This window comes from Sus scrofa, chromosome 13 (assembly GCF_000003025.6).
Source record: "Sus scrofa isolate TJ Tabasco breed Duroc chromosome 13, Sscrofa11.1, whole genome shotgun sequence".
NCBI lineage: Eukaryota > Metazoa > Chordata > Mammalia > Artiodactyla > Suidae > Sus > Sus scrofa.
In genome coordinates, this window is record NC_010455.5 from 158,222,444 (window position 1) to 158,246,523 (window position 24,080).

The 24,080-nt window shown below is 38.2% G+C and overlaps 1 protein-coding gene across 50 annotated transcripts in view; it reads left to right on the forward strand.

The window, feature by feature from the left end:
• Window positions 1-24,080, forward strand: part of ABI3BP (ABI family member 3 binding protein) — a 277,390-nt gene that overhangs the window by 208,740 nt on the left and 44,570 nt on the right. For all 50 annotated transcript variants that reach the window (XM_021070523.1, XM_021070517.1, XM_021070524.1 and 47 more), the window contains 7 exons: window positions 2,985-3,044; window positions 3,622-3,669; window positions 4,493-4,573; window positions 7,240-7,314; window positions 11,842-11,907; window positions 14,253-14,327; window positions 21,769-21,846. In XM_021070523.1, coding sequence (XP_020926182.1) covers window positions 2,985-3,044; window positions 3,622-3,669; window positions 4,493-4,573; window positions 7,240-7,314; window positions 11,842-11,907; window positions 14,253-14,327; window positions 21,769-21,846 — 483 coding nt within the window. The remainder of the gene's footprint in view (window positions 1-2,984; window positions 3,045-3,621; window positions 3,670-4,492; window positions 4,574-7,239; window positions 7,315-11,841; window positions 11,908-14,252; window positions 14,328-21,768; window positions 21,847-24,080) is intronic.

Below are 24,080 nucleotides of genomic sequence, written 5' to 3' on the forward strand. Positions count from 1 at the left end.
CACACAACTCAGGATGAATAAAAACTGTAAATGGATTCAAGTCAGTTCTAGTCATGTTTTGCTGTCAAATAAGTTAAGGAAATAACTTTTCTGTTTTCAGAGCATTCTGAGCTTCAGAACTCTGCATGAGGCCTTGTGGATCCATGGGTGCAGGAGATCAGTGAGAGGGAAGCCAGTCCACAGTGGATGAAGAAATGCAGTTATGAGACCAGGAAGCAGAGGCCGATAGAGTTTTTAGATTAAAGGAATGAGGGTAAAAAAGGGATGATTTGAAGAGAAAGCCATGTCAAACAAATGATTATTATTTTTAGGATGTTGGAGCATTTTAGCTGTTTCATAGATGGGGAGGGAGGAACTTGTGGATAAAGAGAAAAATATAAAATAATAAAAAATATAAAAGAGAGAAAACATAAAATAATAGAAATAATAGAAAGTGAAAGGCTCCAGAGGAGATAGGAAGGAAGGTGATGGCCCAAGAACACAGATAAAGTTCAGAAAGTGGGCTCTGAAAGGTTTCTACCTTATTCCTCTCAGACTGGACCTTAGGGTACAAGATTAGAATAAAGCAAGAGAAATGAAAAGGGTGGATAGTCTATGTGTATTTCTTTTCTAAGAGAATCTCCTTGTAGCCTATTGCCGGGGGAAACCTTATTGAAGATTTTAAATCCCAGCATCTTTGTCAGAGAATGACACTTTCATTCTCTCATCTACACCTGCCAAACATTCATGCACATTCATTTACATTTGTCCATTTTGGACTTTTCCACCCACGATTGTCATAATTGTCTTGCATTAGTTGATTTTTTTTAAGGGAGGTGCTCTTTATTCAAAAAGGTAGTTGATATAACTGGTAAGTTCATTGGTTAGTTAATATAAGTATTAAATTGGCTAGTACAAACGGGTCTAAAATATAATAATGGTAATATAAGGAAATCAAAAGTGCCTTCTCCAAGAAATTGTCATGATTTCCATTGATAAGTTTCCCCGAGCATAGAAGATTTAGGTTTTAAGAATCATGCTCTTATTCAATTTAATATATATGAAGGAATGCCACATAGGGAAAAAGAAAAAAAAAATTGCATTTCTTGGAGCACCCGTTAACCAAGTATGAGAATGATTCATATCCCTTTCCTGTGAATATTTCTAGTTCTTTCCTTTCCACTGATTTCACCTGCTTTAGAAAGTTAGGTATGGCAGTTATTAAATCATCACTTCATGCCTAAAATGTGCCAATCGCAGCAGCAGGAATCCACATTACTCCACCCTAAACTCCTCAAGAAACTAAGGTGGGCAGCGAGTAATGTATTTACAGCACAGTGGGTTTATTGGTAGCACATTTCTTCTCAGCTTCTCCTTTCCTTAATCCCAGTGCCTTTCTATAGTCCAGCACTGCAACCAATTAGGGTGTTTATAAACTGCAGGCTGTTTTATATGGCCATGACCATGACTTCCACGGAGTCCCACAAAAATGCCTACTCCCTCACCCTCCAGATAAACAGTCACCTTGATTTACAGCTGAAAATGCCTCACATTTTGCCACTTGAATCCTTAAAAATACCACATAGCAAAGGTGAAATGCTCACTCTTGTGATGGGGTGTTCTCTTTGTCCACCACTAATCTTTTTCAAGTTACCTCAAAAAAAAAAAAAATCCAGATTTCAGGTTCCCCTGGTTATTTATTCCCTTTCCGGTCATAGAGCTTCTCATAGAGTCACTTGTCTTTTCAATACACCAAATTCCACAACTGTGATTTCACTGGTACTTACTTAGTGGTCTCTAACAGCAGATGTGATATGCAAGTTAAACGTGCTTCCCATTAGCCATAAAAGAGAATGACTGTCCATTTTATATAATCTATTTCTATACTAATGGTAAAGCAGTGTTTGTCCAACTTACAGTACAGAATTTTTCTTCATCATTCTCAGAAGCAGAGTTCTGGCCCAAATCCTAATTTTTATTCCTCTAGCACCATGTAAGAGACAAGTAAATTACACTGCATACCAAAGGGTAATAATGAATTCCGTGTGGTAGGAAAACTTTTCTGTGAATGAGTGGGGTTGACAAGGACTCCTTGTAGGGCAACTAAATCAAACACATTTTCTTGCTGCTGAAAGGAGATTTGCCATAAAAACCTGGTATTAACAATAGGTGACTCACCCTAGTATTTTTCCCAATGAGAAAAAGGTATCAAATTCCCAGCTTTCCATTTTATTTTGCCAAAGTAGAACTTGACACAGGCATTAAAAATATCCTGGATATGGGGACTGAATAGGAGTAGGTTTTTTTTGTTTAGCAGACATTTTTCTCCTTTGTTTTCATGTTTTCATATGTTGGGAGGCCCTGATACCTATTATATTAGACTAGATATCACTAAGAATGCAAAAATTGCAACATTTACCTAACATTTACTATGTAACAAGCACTCTCACAAATTTTACATTTGGTATCTTCCAATAAGTTGCTTTCACTCTCATTTCTCCCCATAATAACTGTTAGTGCTTTTAGAATGAAACTTTGTTCTTCTCTTAAATATTTAAGAATTTTGCCTTTCTTGCTGTTTCCTTCAATTACAGGCCATTTCTGCACTTTAAGATAATGTATTTTCTCTTGCCGTCAGTGGAATTTTATCAGGAATATCAAATGGCATCTAACAACTTCAGACCAAAACTGACTTATTACTTTGAAGACAACTTGAGGGAGACCCACCTTCTGGTGTTTAATTACATTCATTATTTCTTCCTTCCCCCCGACCCCAAAGGAATTTTCAGAATGAACTGCAACCAACTTTGTTTTACTGTTACTAGAACCTTCCCTGCACAGTGATATTTTTCCATTTTAGAAAGATTCTTCTTGGCTTAGCTCCTTAGCATTGTGAAAATGCCTTTGCTTTATCCATGCTTCCCAGTATTTTATATCTGTGGGTTTAGTTTCACTCCAGGTGTGACATAGAGAGTGCACAGTGTTTTATAATCTTTTTCTTTCAGTTCCAAGAGATGTGTTCCTTCCCCATAAACCAGACCCTGAAGTCTCTCAGAGCGAACCTGGTAAATGAATTGTTTTATTTTCCCCATTAGGAAGTATGTTTTTCCAAAAAGTATTCTTGAGGTAAATATATTTTTGCAATGATTGTGATGTGGAAGAAGTTCAGAGAAAATTGTGAATAGAAAATGTGTATTTCTTTTGAGGAAGATTTACTCATACAATTTGTTTGAAATTCTTTTTTTCCCCAGGAGGGAAGAGTGTATAATTATTTTCCCTGAAAGTGTTTTTGTTGACTAGGAGATCATGCTAAAGTTATAAGACAGAATTATTAACTGGGTCAACCATTTTCACCTTTTCAGAATGTAAATATAATTCCATTCCAAATGGTGTACTTTGAAATTTAAAAATATGGATGCTTACGCAGAGTTTCCTCATAGTGACAGTGCATGAAAACTTTAAAGTTTTAGCTAACCTAAGTTTCCTGGGTGTCGCCTGATACATAGAATTTTCTCATATTTGTTATGATTCTAAGAGAATGTTTAAATTTCAAATGGGTGCATATAGAAACACAGGAACTAGGTTTACTTCACCACGTAGTAATTCTCATAACTATATTTCTTTGGTTTGCTTTTGGCCTAGTTCTGCAACCCGTTACCTTTAGAATTGATCTACCAGAGTCGACAATAGGTAATGGCTTTCCCATTTGACCCACTCTAATTGTTTTCTTGGCTTCCATCAAGGTTGCAGGTCTTTCTCAAATGACTACATTTAAACATCATCTGTTCTCAATCCTTTTCATTGTTTCATTCTCATTATTTTTACTTTTTCCAAAAATAGAGAGGCAATGATTTCACTGTTCCAAAGGTTGCTCTGAAGACCAACTTAAGACAACTCATTATTGAGTCCATCCTCATCTACCTCATCTGTCTCTGTGTTGAGAAATAGTTCTACCACTCTCACCAGTGGTTCCACGGTTCCTTACTCAAACCCATGTAGTTAACATTTCCTGCTAATTCAGTGGTTCTCAGCTGTGGTGTTACATACAACACACTAGCATGTTGTGAAAGGTGTTAGCAAGTATTTATTATTAATATTGGTCAAAACACTGCAATTTAACATTGGTTTATTTCTAAAAATAAACTTTCACAAACTCCAGATGGTTGCTACAGCAATAATACTCTCTCCCTTTATAATCCTCTGTGCTCTCCTGACAGACCCAGGACCATGGCTAACTCATTCCCATCTTAACCAGGTATGGTCAGGGAGGTGTGTCAAGCAGCCAGTGTCTTTTATTATTCTGGTGGAAAAAAAAAAAGCAGTTGAGAACCATTGTTCTAATATTCCACAACCATTTCCTAGAAGGTTCTATGCGCACTTACCTTTCTTTTCCATAATTCACTCAATGTTTTCCTTTTTCTATTTCAAATAAAGGAATCTCATGTAATATTATTTTGGCCAGGTGCTGGCTATTGAATCTCAAGATTGACAACCTTGGTATTTATCTTTTCAGCTCCTTTAGAGACACGAGGCAGCCCTTTCATTCCTATGATCTCACCAAGTTCTAGTCAAGAGGAGCTACAAACCACCCTGGGTAAATTTTGTTTTGATATTTCAGTCCAATGAGAACTAACATTTTAGGGATTGCCCTTAAAGTAGCATTGTGTTCCTGGGTTTCCAAACAGCAGAGGGTATCTTTATCATTTTTAAAAAATTATCCATTTCACTTGACTCTTTTACATTAACTGTTTATTTGTCCTTCTAAAATTTATGCTGATTCCTTTTTTTTTTTTTTTTTTTTTTTTTTGTCTTCTTAGGGCTGCACCCTTGGCATATGGAATTTCCCAGCCTAGGGGCCAAATTGGAGCTGAAGCTGCCAGCCTACACCCAGCCACAGCAACACCAGATCCAAGCCGCATCTATGACCTTCACCACAGCTTACGGCAATGCTGGATCCTTAACCCACAGAGCAAGGCCAGGGATCAAACCTGCATCCTCTTGGATGCTAGTCAGATTCATTTCTACTGAGCCATGGTAGGAACTCCTGATTTCTAATGTAAAACAAGAGTGTTTTAAAACATCTTGACAAAATTTCAATTATCTTAAAAAGAAGAATGTTCCCAAAGTATATCAGTGCTATATTATTTTTGTTGTTTTTTCCACATTTGAAACAGCATTTGGGAAGAAAAATTTCATCTAATATTTGAATATTTTATGGGTGCTGTGTGCAATACCAAGCAATGGGACTCCCCAAATAAAACTGTTTTAAAGCTAAGTCCTTACCCTGGAAAGCTCGCTATCTAAAATGAAGATAGGATTTAGGGATATTGTGCTTCCTCTGTGCCACCCGGTATTCTACATGAATTTTTAAATTTAAGCCATGTAGCTATTAATTGCCCCATTTTAAAGACTAGAAAATTGAGGCATAGAGAGATTGAAAAATCTGGCCAAGCCATACAGCTAACATCAGGACCAAATTGGAACCCACACACTTAGTCACCAGAACTCCTGGAAAATTAACCCCCATGTTATACGTTACAATGAGTTAATAGAGAAACGAGCAGCATGCCCATTAAGCAAACTACCTGAGGGTATCAGAGAAGGCTTCATATAGGAAGTGACATGGATGCTGGGTCTTCAAGCTGGAATGAGAGTTGAAATTAAATCTGTGAAAGGTTAAAGATAGATGGAGAAGAAACACGTGGCAGAGAATGACAGCCAGATTCATCTGATGAGCATGTGGGTGGCCTGGAGAAACACAGATGGATGAATGAGTCAGGAAGTTTTGGTGGGATGAGCTGGTCATGCTTTCGAGGAGTTCAGTGTCAATGTCTTCACTGTCTGGGAAACCCCAGTTTGCCTGACACTTGGCTGAAATTGAACCGGAAAACAAAAGTTCCCAGCTTGTATTTTCTGGTTTCTCTGCCCTGTCCATGCTATAGCCCATGTGGCTCTTTTTAAATCAGTGGCTTTATTTTCCCCTCTTCATCCCTTTTCAAATAAATGCATACTTTGCAAGTGTCTGCCAAAATGAAGTTACTGATCACATTATAAAAGAAATCCTTTTTGAAGGAAAAAATTCAAAACTGAATGAACAAATATATCCTAACTACCAAATATTCATCTGTTGTAGCCTAGACCCTCAAAGTCAACACTCCCATGATGGCAAAGTCAAAAGTCCTAGTGTTCTCATTGTGGTGCAATGGAAATGAATCTGACTAGTATCCATGAGGATGCCTGTTCAATCCCTGGCCTTGTTCAATGGGCTAAGGATTCTGGCATTGCCGTGAGCTGTGGTGTAGGTCATAGATTCAGCTTGGATCCCGCATTGCTGTGGCTGTGGTGTAGGGCCTGGCAGCCACAGATCTAACTGGACCCCTAGCCTGGGAACTTCCATATGCCTCAGATGCAGCCATAAAAAGAAGAAAAAAAAAAAAAAAGAAAGAAAAGAAAGAAAAAGAAAAGAGAAAAAATGTTCTTATCAGGAACCACTGTTGGGTATGCTAATTATCTAAATGCCACTCCCTGTTTTTTTAATCTATTTTAGTTAAATGAGCCAACAATCACAAGTATCTCTTTTAGGAGCACAATCCAGATTATAAAATAGTCAGAGGACAAGATGACAACCTATTATTTGCACCAAGTATCTCCTTGGGTCCATTATGTGGCAACGTGAACAACATGATCTACTCTGTATGATGTTGTAATGACTTCAAGATAATATGAGGGTGGAAATATTGCCACACTTATTTTTATTTTGTCAGGAGTAATGCATCTGTATGTCAATAAACTTTGATTTTCACATGAGACAAATAGGATATTTATTCTTATTTGTTCTTATATGGTGTTAATTCACATTAATTCCTATGATCTATTTCTTTTTCTAGCTCACCTAGATAACTTGTGAAGCTCATGAAATATGGAGGAAACATGAAGACAATGATAGATAAATACAGGAGGCATCACCAATAATACAGCCATGTCCAAAAATACAATCATGAAACAGTGATCCTGAGTTAAACGCTTTTGGAAATCTTTTTAATAATCATTAAAATCATAGCGAAAAAAGACAGAAAATATGATAAATGAAAGTTATTAAAATGTACATTAATTTTGAAATAAGATGCTTACTGGGCATAGTTACAAATGCAATTTACCACTTTATCATTGCACAGGGAAGAAAGGAGTGTGAGGCTTTTTCGACATGTTCATAATGATAATTATTTAAAGCCAGCTATCTTACTGTGTTCTCTCCCTCAGAAACAGACCAATCCACCCAAGAACTCTTCACAACTAAGCTTCCACGAACAACCGAATTGGCAAAGACAACTCAAGGTAATGCTATTTCCCCAATTCTGGATAGTAAATTTTCCTTCTTTTTTAAGCAGGAAGGAAATTTTCTTTTAAGAACATAATTTTTCATCACAGTAAATTAATGTATTTTTTTCATTTCATAAGTATAGGACATCAGCCAAATAGGAATATTGATATGAACATCAGTCAAATGTAGGAAAGACGATTTCTTTAGTTAGAGCTTTGCTTTTGGATGTATGGTCAACTGCTTGATACTAAGAGCAAAGAAAGCTCCAATCGCTTTTTACTTGCTTAGCTTTCTTTTGTCTCATTTTCCACATCTGAGAAATAAGAATCTTTTCTAGCTTTCTCCTCCTCCCGTTCTTCCTTTCTTTCCTTTTTTCTCCCTTTGTCCCATCTCCCAAACTTGATGAACACATTGATATTGCAGTCTGAAAAAGGAAACTAGTGCCAAGAAAAATCATTTTTTAATGATGACTTAATATTAAAATATTCAGAAAGGTTTACTCTGGGGTTTCCTTATTTTAGTTTTTTCCTTCTTTTTTGGAAGTCATCTTGCCTACACAAAGCTCTTTCTCACATCTTCGTGTTCTCAGGAGTCTTTCCTTTTTGTATCTTTCTGTCCTACTGGGGTTATAACCAGTTGTGGATTTTCAGTATTTTCTTGTTTCTTTTACTTTGTTTTTTAATTACCCCCTTTTGCCTATTTCTACCCCTAGCATATAGGCAGCCCAAAAACAAAACAAAACAAAAAAACAAAAAAAAAACAGGAGCAAATAATTTTTAAGAAGTTATAAGACAAGTTTATTTTACTCAGTTATCAGTTACAATGGAGGGGTTTGGTGGAAGAAACAAAATAATAAGAGTAAATAATAATAGAAGGAATCAATTGTAAGATATATATTTTATAATAGGTGAAGCAGTACTTATTCTAAATAAACATGACAGAGACTACACTATGGAATAGGACAGTTCTTGTAAGTTTTCTTTTTTTATATAATGATTTTTTATTTTTATCATTATAGCTGGTTTACTGTGTTCTGTCAATTTTCTACTCTCAGTTTTCTTTTGAACTTGTTTGATTTAATTTTTATAATATCTCCAATGTTTATTTTATCATTTACTTTATCACCGCCTTTCTATTTATTAACTTGTATTTATTTAAAAATATGTGCAGAAGAAAGGAGCCCACTAAAATGGCAGCCCGCCCACACCCTCATTACCGCTTCAGCCACTAACAGCAGATGTTCAATCTTATTACATCCATATCCCACCCTGATTTTCATGTTCATTTTTTAATGTTTTTGCAAACCTCTTTAATATCTGGCTTAATAAAAGATAGCTGGATTCTCATAAACAAACACATTTATGTTTAATAGCAAAGTCAAAAGTATTTACAGTAAGTAGGATAAAAACTCTATTCAGCTCAAGTTGTATTGCCAAATGAGAACAAGATTTCAGCTCTTTAAAGCTCTGTGGATTTCAGAATTGAGGATACAAAAATCATAGATAGGCCTGTTCTTTTCTTGGTTTTGCTTTTTCATACTTTAAAGGGACTATCAATATTTGTATCAAATTGCTTCTAGGTTTTATTAGGAGAGTTTCACTGTTGATTGGATGTATATCCAGGATCTGATATCATTCTCTGAATTGTCTTAACATCTTATGTTTTGAGGATCCTTAGCTTGTGCCTTAACTGTGCGTCTCTAGGCTTCACACTTTTCTAAACTTGTGCCAAGGATCTTTAAAGGAGGCTCACAAGGAATGCATTTCCAACCTGATGCAGCCTGGAACCCTGCGTGGGGGTAGAGGGTCAACTTTACTAATGGCACTCTGCATATCCGGGGATCATGCTGCGGTCCAACTCTGTTAAATGTGTGCCTGAGCTCCGTGGACAAGGAAGTCCATTCACTGTATGGTCCTGGGGTTTTTGTGCTGTGGTTTTGGTTTTGTTTTTAACAGCAGGCATTAGATGCACATGACAACACACAACAATTTGAGAGGTCTTGTGGGGGTGAAATCATTCCTTTCATCTTGACACTGCACCCATGTGTGTACAGGACCCATGAGACTTCTTGGTCTCCAAGTCCTCAGCAGTGGCCCCCAGTGCTCCAAAGAAACTTAGTGCCTAAAACCTACAGTGTGAACCTACTAGTACCATCTCCATTACCTTTCTCTCTGCCATTCTTGCTTCTTTGTCTGCTGAGACAGTTCCCTGCAGCTGTAACTCTAACCCTGACATATTCAAGCTTCTCTCCTCCGCCCCTCTCATCTCATCGCATGGTAGAAATCCAATTGGCCAGAAGCCAAAGTATTCTGGGATACCTTGATTATTTTATTTATTTCAATCCCCGATCCTTAGCCTACCCAGGGCAAACTGTACCCTCCTCCCTTTCCCCCTATACTGGGCAGAAACAGGTCCTTTAAGGTATTTTTCCTGTAATCCCTGTTTGTTTATTTTTGTGTTATCTTCAAGTTTTGTTTTTTTTTTCTTTCTTAGCCACCCCTTGCATATGGAGTTCCCAGGCCAGGGATCAGATCCTAGCTGTAGTTGCAACCCAAGCTGCAGCTGCAGCAACACCAAATCCTTAACCCACTCTACCAGGCCAGGGATTGAAGCTGCATCCCAGCACTCCTAAGATGCTTCCGATCCCTTTGCACCACAGTGGGAGTTTCATTCCTCAAGTATTTTTAATGCTGTTTTAAAATAATTTTTATAAAACTATTCAGATATGAAGCCATCTTCTAAAATTATTTATATTATGAATCACCAAAACCATGCATGTGGAGGTGATATTTACAATGTTTACATTCTCACAAGGCTCTTTTGTCTTTATTTTTTTAATTTAAATTTGAAACCTTTAAGCAGTCAGTTTTCTCAAGGCCAGGGGTTATGTGTGATGAGCTATGTGAGTAACTCATGACCAAAATTTGTTACTTTTCTTCTCCTTTATAAAAAGCTCTTTCAAGATTTAAGAAAAGACTATAGTATAGTAAAAAGGAAAATTCTAATCCTGTGATTCTGAAATAATGACTTGTAGTGCCGATTATTTCTGTGTTCTGCTCTGTTTCTTTTCTAAAGTTCTAAATTCATATATGTTCTAGAATGAGACTAGTTAAGAGCCTTGATTCTTCTATTTCTTTAAGTAGAAGCAATCTAACATTGAAGAAATTAACAAGAAATCTAAAATATTTTAATATTTTAGACAGGGAATCCTACCCCTCTCAAAGAAAATTGAAGAAAAACACTCACAAATCATCATCACACATTTTAGGTTGTGCGAGAACTGATTTTTTTTTTTTTTTTGTAACATCCTGCGAAAAACATCACTCTAGTTACTACACTTTGAAAGGCCCACATTAAACCTACAGAGAATTTCAGTATGTGTCTGCTGGTTTTGGCCTGAAGTATGGCAAAATTCTGCTCATCGGTCTTTGCTTTGGACGCTTATAAATGAGCAATGTTATAATCTGTTTTGCAGGTGTATTTTTTAAACATAGTAGGCAAGGCATTTGCTGATTTATGGTTACATAAATACCTACTCAAGATGTGAACAAAATCATTGAAACAGTGTAATCCACTTACACAGTTTGCAAGAAAAATTTTTTCCAGTCTTAGCATGTTTGGTAAAAAGCTTGGTGAAGCATTGCCAAGAAGGTTGGTGGCAGGAGGCAATGTGGTGTGTCAAGGGGGGCAGAGAAGGGAAGGGAAGGATAAACAAATTCCAGGATGGAACACACACCTGAAAACCTGAGGAAGCAAAAGGAAAAGTATTTCAGCTGAATTGCTCATGAATTTGTTAGCATACAATGGTCACTACTTTTTTTTAAAGTATTGGGCAAGTTTTTATTAGTGCTCCTCACTAGGCCAGGCCTTGGATAAGAGGAGCAGGAAGTAATAGGGCTATCTGAGTTCTTGATCTTTGCTTAGCCTCTCTTGACGGGCAAGAGAGCAGAGGTCATTTTCTTTCATTTCTAAAGCTTTAATGAATGCCACTAAGTGAGTATTTATTCACATCAGTGTTCATGAGCTAAAACAATTTGATACAGACAACATGTTTCTACTCTTTTTTTCTTACATACCTAAACATATTTTTCTTTTTGCCTTGAAAATTACTTATTGTCTTTCACAAATGTTCCACAGTGACTCCCTAATTGAGAGATGTGAATGGATGGATAGATGGGTTGATGGACAGATGGACATGGATGGGAGGGACAGATGGTTGGCTTATATGTTTAACCACGTTAAGCCACCACATGGTGAAATAAATCCCCTTGAACAACATGGACTAAATGATGACTAATCCTTACATGATTATAAATAACCTTCTTCACTTTGATTGTGTTAATCTTTCATTTCCAGTCATGAATGTTTTCCCTTGCTTTATTTTCCTTGAGCTTCAATGCTGTGATGCATAATTCAAGATTTAAGAATGTTCTTTATACTTCAATGCAAAGTTACAAGCTGTGGGTCTGTAGGGAGCTAAATCTCCATTTAGGGGCCTTGGCATGTTGGTTAGTAAATATGGTGTGGTTCCTCTGCTTCAGCACCGCACAGATTGTTTACTACTCCTGTGAGGCCCAGAACACCCGACAAACCACACGTCAGACCTGGTAAGTTGTTTCTCTTTCTGATGAGCTAAATAATCAGCACATCTAAGAGGATATAAAATGGGAGTTCCCATCGTGGCTCAGCAGTTAAGGAACCCGGCTAGCATCCATGAGGATGCGGGTTCAATCCCTGGCCTTGCTCAGTGGGTTAAGGATCCGGCATTGCTGTGAGCTGTGGTATAAGTCACAGATGCGGCTCGGATCCTGCGTTGCTGTGGCTCTGTCATAGGCCAGCAGCTAGAGCTCAGATTCAACCCCTAGCCTGGGAACCTCCATATGCCGAGGGTACAGCTCTAAAAAGACCAAAAAAAAAAAAGAGTGTATGAAATGTATTGAAACAAGTCAAATGTACCATAAGAGGGCTATATATCCTTATAGTGAAATAAATAACATACAAAATCCTAATCCTTGTGGCTAAATAGAGAGGTACTGATGAATCCATGGAACTAGAAAGAGTTGACAGAGATGTTTAAGGATAATTACATTCAGAGACCAGTACAGAAACTTAACAGTAAAAAAATCTTTGAAATAGTGCTTTCGTGTAAATCACACTCCCCCCATTCAGTTTTCCTTGGTGATTATAGAGATAGCATTACTATTAGCCATGATGTATTACATGTTTTAAATGTTACCTTTTAAGAAAAGACGGTCTCTTTCTAATAGAAAAAACTCTTATTCTGGGAGAATATTTTTACTTGATTCTTTCAGATGATAAAAAATGAATACATTTTACAGGTTGTAAACAGCAAAAATATAGGGCTAATTAAACTGGAAAATACTTTAAATTTTCTAAATTCACTAAAGGTTCTAGGATTCCCCTTCACTGGAGCTTGTTAAGGAAAAGTTAACTTGGGAGGTTGATTCTGTCTGTGTAAATTACTCCTGTGCTAACGTATAAGTTGGACCAGAGAATTTAGTGTTTCCTCCACTTTTTCTCTCTGTGATTCTAAGAAATCTTAAAGTTCTAGTACTTCCCGTCATGGCTCAGCAGTTAATGAACCTGACTAGTATCCATGAGGATGTGGGTTTGATCCCTGGCCTCACTCAGCAGGTTAATCCAGTGTTGCCTTGAGCTGTGGTGTAGGTCACAGGTATGGCTCAAATCTGGCATGGCTGTGGCGTAGGCCAGCAGCTGCAGCTCCGATTGGACCCCTAGCCTGGGAACCTCCATATGCTGCGAGTACAGCCCTAAAAAAGAACCCCCCCCCAAAAAAAAGAAAGAAATCTTAAAGTTCTAAATGAAAAAACTGGCTTATAAGGTAACATTCCTATTGAACATCTCTCCAGGCACATAGAAGAAAGAACAAATACATTTTTATCTCCTTCGGTTTATAGAGGAACCCATATTTTTTGAGTAGTCCTCCAACTCCTAAAGGTAATAGGTGCAGAAATCTTGCAAAACAAATACACCTCCATGTGACTTTTGTATCATGATAGCTGTTGAGAGCTTAATGTATGGCTGGTTATATTAAACCTTTCTACAAAATAATGAAACAGAAACAATAATGGCTAACAGAGACTGGGTGCTTATGGGTTCCTGTGAGGTACCACTGAGGGAGCTAAGGCATAAGAAGAGCTAGGAAGTGGATTCAAAGACAAGCAGTCTGGCTATAGAGTTTGATCTCTTAATCCCAGTACACTTAGTGCTTTCCTTAAAGACCTTTCTAAATGGAGGATAAAACAGGTAACCTCAATGTCTTGGTAATATCATGACTCTCAACAGACTATTTTATTGATGGTTGTTCAGCAGTTAGTTGTAATTTTGGTGTTTCTGTAAGACAAGGTAAGCTTAAGTCCTTTTACTCGGCCACCATCTCCCAACCTCTCATGACTCTCAATGGAACAGGAGAGAAATTTCAGTGATTTTATCATTGTTCGGTGTTTAATAATGGACTTGTGCCAGATGTGAGAGCATCTGTACCTAGAGCCCCCTCCAAAAGGACCACCAACTTATGTGTTACGAATTAAGGCCTTGACAAATAAATACAGTTCAAGTTTTGGGTTTTCATTAAGCATAATAATTCCTGATCTTTCTTCAGTCCCGTTTTGAAATGTACCTAGTGCTTATAAATGAAGCAAGATATTTCCCATTTAGAACTATAAATTCCTTTTATTTTTCAAGCCCAGTGACCACCTCAGAGTACAAACTCCTATCTCTAGTCCCAAATTCAAGTCTATGATTTTTATACCAGAATTGTGGTTCCTGTATTCTGAACAATAATTTTTGGTAAGCCATCATATTTTTATTCCCCAGTTAAGTTAACTCCAATTCTCTGGAAAGTTTTATTTTTCTTTGGCTGCAAATTTTCAGTAAGAAAATGTCTAAACTATTTCTCGCTTTTTTGTAGTTCTCAATAAGACAACTACAAGACCTAGTAGACCGAAGCCCAGTGGGATGCCCAGAGGGAATGGAATAGGAACAGGTAATGATCACAAATTTATTTCCTTTTGATCCTATTAAATTGTAAATGGTTTCATTCATTTTTTCATAATTTGGTTGATTCACATTTTAATTTCTATTTTGCCAGTTTTGGAAGTTCATAGAACTGAAACTTGTAATTCATTCCAAAATGACAATTTCAAATGTCTCTGAAAACATTAAAAAAGAGTTTTTCATTTTTCTCAACCCACTCCACTAAACTGGCTACAATATACAGTGTTGATTCTTAAAAAATCCTGATTAAGTATGAGTTACTGGATTCAAATATCAAAATAGCTGTTTTCCTAATTTCAAAACACTTTCCACATACAGGCTTGGCCTTTGAGACTGTTATCACTTGGTTCTCAAGTTTATAATTTCATAAGTACCATTATAATTTTTTCAGAAGACCCACATCTCTTAGCCATTTGGAATATGGCATTTGAGTGATAAGAGCAATTAGCAGTTGATCTCCTTACTTATAAGCATGTTAATGTTTCCAAATCACTCAGCTTTATTAAATGGCATTACCTTAGTCCAGTCTGATCTATGTAATATCATACAAATAACTAGGAAAATGATCTGATAAAAGTTCAAACATCCAACTCATTAAGTGGATAAATGCCAATTATTAAGTGCCTTAATATATGATTACAATGGTCCCTTGAAATATTTTTTAAGTGGTACAAATCTTGTGCCTGCTTATGAGAAATGCATGAAAATTACAGTTTATTGAATGCATATCTATTTAATCAACCCATAATTGTTTCCTAATGAGAAAGTGATGTGACTATTACCTGATGATATGCACTCAGTCTAAAAACCATATTGATTTTTTTTTCAGTATGTGTTTTTGTGCTATGTTATTACAGTGTCTTAAGTTCTAGAAATTCACTTCCCTCAAAATCAGTTAATGAGGCAGACACTATAAATTCCTAAAATTTTTTCCTCATGAAAAATAAGAAAGCATTTCAATATCTATTTCTGCTCAGTTGCTCCTTTAATTCTTTCCAAGTGAAATTAGACACTGCATAGTGTTTCAGATCTACTTAAACGATTTGGCTCTAAACAGAGCCACCTTCTTAATATTCAAAATAACTCCCCAGAGTTTGCCTAAGTGAAAATAGAAGAAAGCATTTATGCAACAAAGCAAATAAAAGAAACAAGTAGCTGTGATCAAACTTGAAAGCCATTAACCTTCAGTATAATAAAGCATTGATTCTCACTAGGTTAAATGCTAATTATCTTTCGGAAGGAAAACAGAGCATTATTATATTTTAGTTTATCAGCAATATATATGTTTTTCCAGGGACACTTATAATGCAAATTGACATCTATTATTCTCTTGTGTGGATCAATTCAACTTTGTAATCACTTATCTAAATTAGCTTTGAAAGGATGATCTCTTACCAAGATTTCTCCTGTGTAATTAGTTGATTGCTGGTAAAAACAGGTTGGTGAGCACAGGAAAACAAAGCTGAGCTCACTGCTTCCCCTCTCCTTGCTCCACTACCATCCCCAATAAAAATTCATTCTATGTCTGACTATTGGGATCCCCCATTCAGGGAAGGACTTTCTGCCCACCTGCAGGGAGTGAAGTCAGCAGGCTCCTACTGTTGGCCTCAGTTGAGAGAGCCTAGCTTAGATATGGGTGGTACATCTCCCTGTCTACCACAACAAAACATAACAACATCTGGAAGGCAAGTCTGGCTCAACATTCAAACAAAATTGGTGTAATTTACCATATTAACAGAGCAAAAGAAAAAATTATATCACAATCTCAATACATGAAAAAATCAACCATTGGACTAAATCCAAAATCCATTCATGATGAAAACTCTCAGAAATCTAAGAGTAGAAGGAATTTTCCTCACTATGATAAAGGCCATCTCTGAAAAACCTACAGCTAACATCATACTCAGTGGTGAAAGCCTGAATGTTTTTCTCCTAACACCAAGAACGTGAGAAAGGATTCCTGCTTTTACCTCTTCCACTGAAAATAGAAGTGGAGTGTTAAGCCAGTGCAGTAAGTCAAGGAAAGAAGTAAATGGTATAAAAATTGCAAATCCCAGATGACATTAAGTAGCATATTATGAAAGGAAAATTTAACAACTCTCAAGCTATTTGCCTGGGGAATAATGTTTTGAGAAATTGGTGAGAAAATGAATGTTTTTAAATCTATTCTCTTCAGGTTATAGACTTACATGGGTCCACCTTACTTTGACTCTGCATAGTTTTTATCTGACTTGTTTGCAGAAATGCAGGTATTTACATCAAGTTTATTTTATCCTCTGATCCAGTCCTGCTATCTCATTCATAAGCACTTCTAGCCTCTACTGAATCTTAATGAGACACCATTTCTCTGTTAACTGATTTCTTATCCAACTTTGACATTTTATCAAGACTATGTATCTTTATTATCCATCTCACATATATTTTCCTACAGGTTTTCTTGCTGAAATTTTCAGCACAGATATTTTACATTTAAAGATAATCAGTTGATAAAAGGATATGTTTGGGAGTTATAGGACATTCCTCATGGTCTTAGGTTGCTTAAGTTTTGCCTTTGGAAGACCGAAAAGGGAAGATTCTAAGGCCTCAAAAATATTGATTATTTGGGCCTCTATAAAAATTTTGCAGTGATTTCATAAACCCCAGGAATCTTTAAGCCATCTCGAGCCAAGTTCCTTATTGCATAACATCATTACAATTATTTCCCCTGCTTTATGTGCATTTCACATCTATATGCATAAATATTTCTCCACCAAGTTAGAAAGTAGCCTGAAGAGAATGAAGTTTTAGGTAGGTCATTTTTCCAGCAGTCTGTTTTTTCAGTGCTTCCAGAAATGTATCTCAACTTAACTGATATGTTCTACATGTTATACACAACTTGAGATCTGACTCCAGAGATGCAACCACCCTGCCCCAGACCAGCGGACTGCACAAACAACAATCCCACAGGCCAACTCTAGCTCACTGCCTTTTTTTGTAAATAAAGTTTTATAGAAACATAGCTGGCTTTCACAATTGAGTGGCAAAGTTGAATAGTTGTGACAGAGAGAGTGTGGCCCACAGAGCTAAAAATATTTACTGTCTGACCCTTGACGGAAAAAAATTGCCCACCCTGTGCTAGATAATCTCTCCAGCTTTCTCCCTGTAGAAGGAAGCTGCTAAGTCGTGCAGCTCTTCTTTCATTCAACCAACATTTATTGAAGGCCCAATGTGTGCCAGGCAAAGTGTAGTTTGGGAACCACCTTGGCACATGTGGTTTGGCAGATAACGTTAAATACCTGAACCCAGACTCCTTTCTCTACTCCTTTCTCTCCTAATGAGGACTCCATACTTCACTGGCCCCACACGGATTGTGCTTGACAACCAGAACCCAAATTCCTCCAAGGTGAGGAATGTGTTTGTCTGAGCCATGGCTCAATCATCCAGTCTGCTGGCTCATCATCCTGACTTGTTAGCCAGGTGCTAAGGTTTGGCAACAAGAGTGAGGGAACTGATCATCCATAAACAACACTCACTCCTTTCTGGTCACAGGGAATAGTCTCTGATACATTTGGAAATTGATTCCGGGTTTACTGTGTTTGTTTGCAAAGTTTCTGTTACCATGGTTAAAAATACCCTGATTGTTACCTCATTTTTTGACAATAAATTGCTAAGGGGTGAACTATATAAATCCAGAGATTTTTGGAGAATTCCCTTATGACATTTGGAGGCTCACACTGAAGTTCAAATCATGATCCTTCCAGAGCCACCTCTGCCCTTTAGAAAATAGTGGATTAATCCTGCATGAGGGAAAAAGAATTCAGGTCTCAGCCAGGGCCAGACTGGCTGATTAGATGCCAATTCCCGAGATTTCTTTCTCTGCAGTCTCTCTTACTGGTTTCCTCTTTGACCCTCCCATTGCCTCTTTGCTACCTTTGACCTTTATTTGCTCTCCTCAATTCAGGGCAACAGAACTTCACTGGTGTCCAGGTCCTTTGCCTGCACTGCTGCCTGGCTGACATGCAAACCACAGCTAGGTAGAGCCAAGGCCAGAGCTGGAGTTCAGTCTCCTGCCCCCAGTTCAGTGCTCTTTCCCTGAACCACAAGGCTGCCTTCTGCAGGGCTCTCCACAATCTTCTCATCCACTACTGGTTTTTCTCTGTTTCTAAAATCTAGAAAAAAGTCCAGTTTAGTAGCTAACCTTCTACTGATTTGGGTTTTTATATTTAAGGATCATAATATGCTTCCATCTCTACCTATACAGAAAGTGATAGAAAATGACTGGTTTCTGCTGATTTCTCCCTTAATCAGAAAAGAGATGGAGTTCCTGTTGTGGCTCAGCAGGTTAAGTACCCAACGTAGTCTCTGAGAGGATACGGGTATGATCCGTGGCCCTGCTCAGTGGGTTAAGGATTCGGTGTTGCCTTAAGCTGTGGTGTGGCTCAAAGATGTGGCTCAGATCTGGCTTTGCTGTGACTGTGGTATAGGCTGGCAGCTGCAGCTACGATTTGACCCCTAGCCGGGAAACTTCCATATGCTGTGAGTGCAGCCCTAAAAAAGAAAATGAAAAGAAAAAAGTTGGAGAAATAAAGAATATACTTTTTAAAAAAGAAAGAAAAGAGGCCAGGGATGTTTCCATCTTTGGTCTTATTCAGAAAATAATCCTGCAGAATTTCAGATTTTCTCCTAGATCTCCCTGTCACCAACCTGTGACTTGCCAATCTGCATGTTCCTGGTTGGGAAACCATGTCATCCTTGGATTTCTGAGTCCCACAAATCCCCATATGCTTGCCAGCCAAGGCCCTTTAGCCATCACCCCGTGGTGGCACTTCAAACCACTCGAAAGACCATATAGAACTCGAGGGCTGAAGTCACTTAGAGTTATTGTGAGGAGTAAGAGAAACATTAGAAAACAAAGCTCAACCAAGTAAACTTGAAGTCTGAATGGGCTTTATTCAACAGTTTATGAATTGGACAGCATCCCATCTAGCAACTGGAAGGGCACTAAGTGGGATTGTGCAAAATGAAAGGTTTTTACAGGAAGAAGGATGGGTGGAGCAAGGGAGCTATTAGCAAAGGGAGAGAAAGTTATCTTTAGGCCAGGACATCTTCTTTGAGGGCAGATGGGAACTGCATGGGTTTTATCATGTAGATTGCCTCTTCTTACTTTAGGGAATGGAGGGGGCCCTTGTGACAGATCACCTCATGGGTGCTGACCAGAAAATTCCAGACTGGTTGGTTGAGATTACCTTTTTTTTTTCAGGGCTGCGCCTGTGGCATATGGAGGTTCCCAGGCTAGGGGTCTAATCGGAGCTGTAGCTGCTGGCCTACACCACAGCCACAGCAATGCCAGTCTGCAACTTCCACCACAGCTCATGGCAACGCTGGATCCTTAACCCACTGAACAAGGCCAGGGATCAAACCCACAACCTAGTTGGATCCGTTTCCACTGTGCCACGATGGGAACTCTGAGATTACATTTCTAGGGAAGGTCAACACTGCCATAAGTCAGGCAGTAACTCTAGGTTTGGTATCGTGGGCTTTGGCACAAGTGACACCATTCAGGGCCTATACTTTTCTCTTTAATAAAAGGCTATCCCAATTAGTGCTTAAGAGATGGGCTTGGGAATTGAGCACCTGTGGGTGTGAATGCCTACACTTGAGCTGTGAGCCCCTGGGTGAGTGCTTAATCTCCCCTCACCTTAGATTTTCTCATCCGTGCTGTTAGGGTGAGATCTCTCACCCAGAAGGGTTGTAAGGATCAAATCAGGTAATGAATGTGTAAGGGGCTTGCACAGCATTGGATCGAAATACTTTGGTTTTTTTAAGGATGGAAAATTTGGAGAAAGGCTATGAAGAATCTACTAGCCTTCTAGAGGGTATAATAGAGTTGTACCCTTGAAAAAATAGTGGTAAATCAAATCTCATCAAGCCAGGTTATCCCAGTGACACAATGAAAGTACTTTCCATTCCCTGGAACCATGCACAGAGCACCCAGCCAAGTGAGTCATTTTTCACACCATTACCACTAAGAGGAGGGCACAGGAAGAAGACTGAAGAGCTGTTTGTTCTCACAATGTTTGTGGGATGAGCCACAAAATAGTCATTGACCCCAGAAACATTTTCTTTTCCTACCACAAATAAACAGCATTTGATTCATGGCTCCATATAAACCATTCACCATGATTTTATGTATTATGTCTTATTCAAGCAGTAGAGAGTGCAGGATTACAATATTCAGTTCCATAAATTGTTAGTCATAATTATTATTATAATTATAATGTTAGTAATATATTAATACTATAATGGGTTAACATTAATTAGTTATAATTAACAATTTAATAAATTAATGTGAAAATATCATCTACTTTTTGGCAAGCAGAGCTTCTGTTGTGTATTTAATATATCTGGCCACACATTAAATGAGACTAAGTGTGTAATGTCCCTACAGATGCCTAGAACAGAGCGACCACTCAGAACAGGGTTGTGGTTGTGTTTGTCCTTGTTAATGCACTAACTAGTATATTAATTCAATGTTCATTCTTATTTTTTAATATATGAATTACAGTCAGGTCTTCAGAGTAAGGATTTTTTTTTTTTTTTTTTTTAGGATGAGCCATTACACCTCACATAATATTTACTTTAGAGATTCTAAACACATCTGTTCTTACTCTTTCCTAATGAAGACTGCCAATCATATCAGGGGAGGTTATTTTATAATGTAAAAGAATAATATTTTTTAAAAACAGCATGAAACCTGAACTGGTTCCCTCTACCCATAGGATTGCTACCCCAAATCCTAGCATGGGTACCAGGTAATAACCACCAGATGGTGTTTGAGAGACTTCAGAGAGGAAATATCAGGCAAAGTAGTGTTTAGATCAATTTCTTCTAAACAGCAATTTGGAGTTCTAAGCCTGCCCACGCCTAGCTTACAAATCTCGAAGGTACAGATCTAGTCTATGGCCTAACCAGACTGCTAGCCAAAGCCCCCCCAAATATATTTTTAAAGTCAGGTCGTTAAGTACAAACGCAAACACATTGGAATTTTAAGGGTTTTTACTGGGGTAGAGTAGTTAGAGAAAAATTTTTTAAAAACCACAAAATGTTCCCATGAATACTGGCAAAAAAAATGGCCAGTCCTGTAGATGAAATCCTCCTGGTGAGACAGTGCCACCAGGAAGGCTATGCAGGGTAGGCATCATGGATAATGAGGGCAAAACCATGATTTACAAACACTGTCCCTTCAGAGAAAATATTACAACTAATGAATGCAGCAGGGCTTTAAATTTTTTCTCCTACATGCATCCAATCAAAATGTTTTGGCACAAAAATACCTATTCCCTTGCTCTGCAAAAAATGCACATTATCACTGACAACTCTACCAGGTTTCCATGAAGAATCTTTTACACATTTTTGACCTTTATTTATTCTGTCATTATCTCTGCTCACAGGGATCAAGCAAACACCACTGCCATCTGGTCCTGGTAGAAATGTATCCCTGGACTCTACTCACTCCACAAAAAAACCAGGTAAGAAATAATATGGTAACTCCCTCACTCAGCTCTGCTCTAAAAATAGTAACTGCAAGTTACATTTGTTGCAGCCAAAAAATCAGCATTCTGGAGTTCCCGTCGTGGCGCAGTGGTTAACGAATCCGACTAGGAACCATGAGGTTGAGGGTTAGGTCCCTGCCCTTGCACAGTGGGTTAACGATCCGGCGTTGCCGTGAGCTGTGGTGTAGGTTGCAGACGCGGCTCGGATCCCGCGTTGCTGTGGTTCTGGTGTAAGCCAGTGGCTACAGCTCCAATTCAACCCCTAGCCTGGGAACCTCCATATGCTGCGGGAGCGGCCCAAGAAATGGCAACAACAACAACAACAACAACAAAAGACAAAAAGACAAAAAAAAAAAAAAAAAAAATCAGCATTCTCACAATCCTCAAATCTTCAGAATCACCTAACTGTGTGTGGGTCTTAATAGGAAAACATACAAACATTTTACCTTTGGGGAAGTGAAAAGTGCTTTGGCACTCAAGTTGAATATGAATAAGAACCTCTAGTGGGGCACCAATTTCGTAATTACTTTACATAATGTTCAGAAATGCTGAAGAGTCACTAAGGATTTTAGTTTTCATCGTGTACAAGGTTTCTTCTTATGTAATTTATTATTATACCCTTTTTCCTGCAATGATATATGTTCCTAATTCAGGACTGTGCTCTGTATAATAGGCCAAAATTATGAAGCTGTAATATCTTTGCATTGAGTAAGAGTTCTGTGCTTTTTAAATGGATGCTGTGAAACATACTCTGATGTATTAATATCTGGGCTACTGATTTATACACTGTCATCACCATTCACTCCCCCATGTGCTCACACAAACACACACACACACTCTCTCACATACTCTTGCACGTGAACGCACACACACAGTGCAGACACACAAACACATGCACATGCACATAAGTCTTAATATCCCAGGAAATACTTAAAACCACAGGGCATTTTCCTGGATTGTCCATTTTACTTGAAGTTTTTTTTTTTGTTTGTTTGTTTTTTGTTTTTGTCTTTTTAGGGCCGCACCTGAGGCATATAGAATTTCCCAGGCTAGGGCTCAAGTCTGAGCTGCAGCTGCTGACCTACACCACAGTCAGAGCAACGCAGGATCTGAACTGCATCTGCGACCTACACCACAGCTCAGGGCAATGCTGGATCTTTAAACCACTGAGCAAGGCCAGGGATAGAACCCACATCCTCATGAATACTAGTCAGGTTCATTACCACTGAGCCACAATGGGGAATCCAAAGATTTTTAAACCAACATATATTTTGCAAAGAAGGAGATGAATTTTGAAGCTGTAGTACAAGACCTAAAATTTGGGCTAGGATGGGCTATTCCAGGTACCTCTAGCCTTGTCAGCCTTTGCGCACATTATAAAAAGATACCTCTTCCCTCTGGCCTTTAGGCAAACCATTTAGGAAAATGTGCCTTTCTTCTAGGTTGACAGGCTTACACCATGGTTGGGTGAGTGAGCAATTGGGTGTTAAACTTTGTCCCCCACTTACAACTCTGTGGCCAGGTGCCCTCGTGTGACATACAACCCTTCTTAGTGACCTTGCTCTCCATAGGCACAGGCTTATTGCTTCTGCCATCAGGACTACTTTATTGTCATCATTTGAGAAGTTCTGAAAGTGTTTGTTTAATTATACCTATGTAATAGAGTTGGAGGTTGGCTGGAACACCTACTAAAGGAGAAATAATATGCTTTATCAGCCCAAAGTTAAAACGGTGTTAAGAATTGCGTCTGAAAATCAAAGGCAATTGGAGCTAAGGAAGCTCAGAAATGCTGCTGTTGCGTCTCTATGGGAAATTAAAGATGTTAAATTCTAGGAGTTCCCATCATGGCTTAGTGGTTAATCAATCAAACTAGGAACCATGAGGTTGCGGGTTCGATCCCTGGCCTCGCTCACTGAGTTAAGGATCCAGCATTGCCATAAGCTGTGGTGTAGGTCGCAGACAGGGCTCAGATCCCACGTTGCTGTGGCTCTGATTTAGGCCAGCAGCTATAGCTCCGATTAGATCCCTAGCCTGGGAACCTCCATATGCTGCGGGAGCAGCCCTAGAAAAGGAAAAAAAAAAAAGATGTTAAATTCTATACGTCTATACACCTGCTCAAAAGGCAGATGCACTGATATATTTTCATCTATAATTAGAGAATATTTTTCCATACACTAACATGCTTCATTATCCCTGGGTACATTATAAAC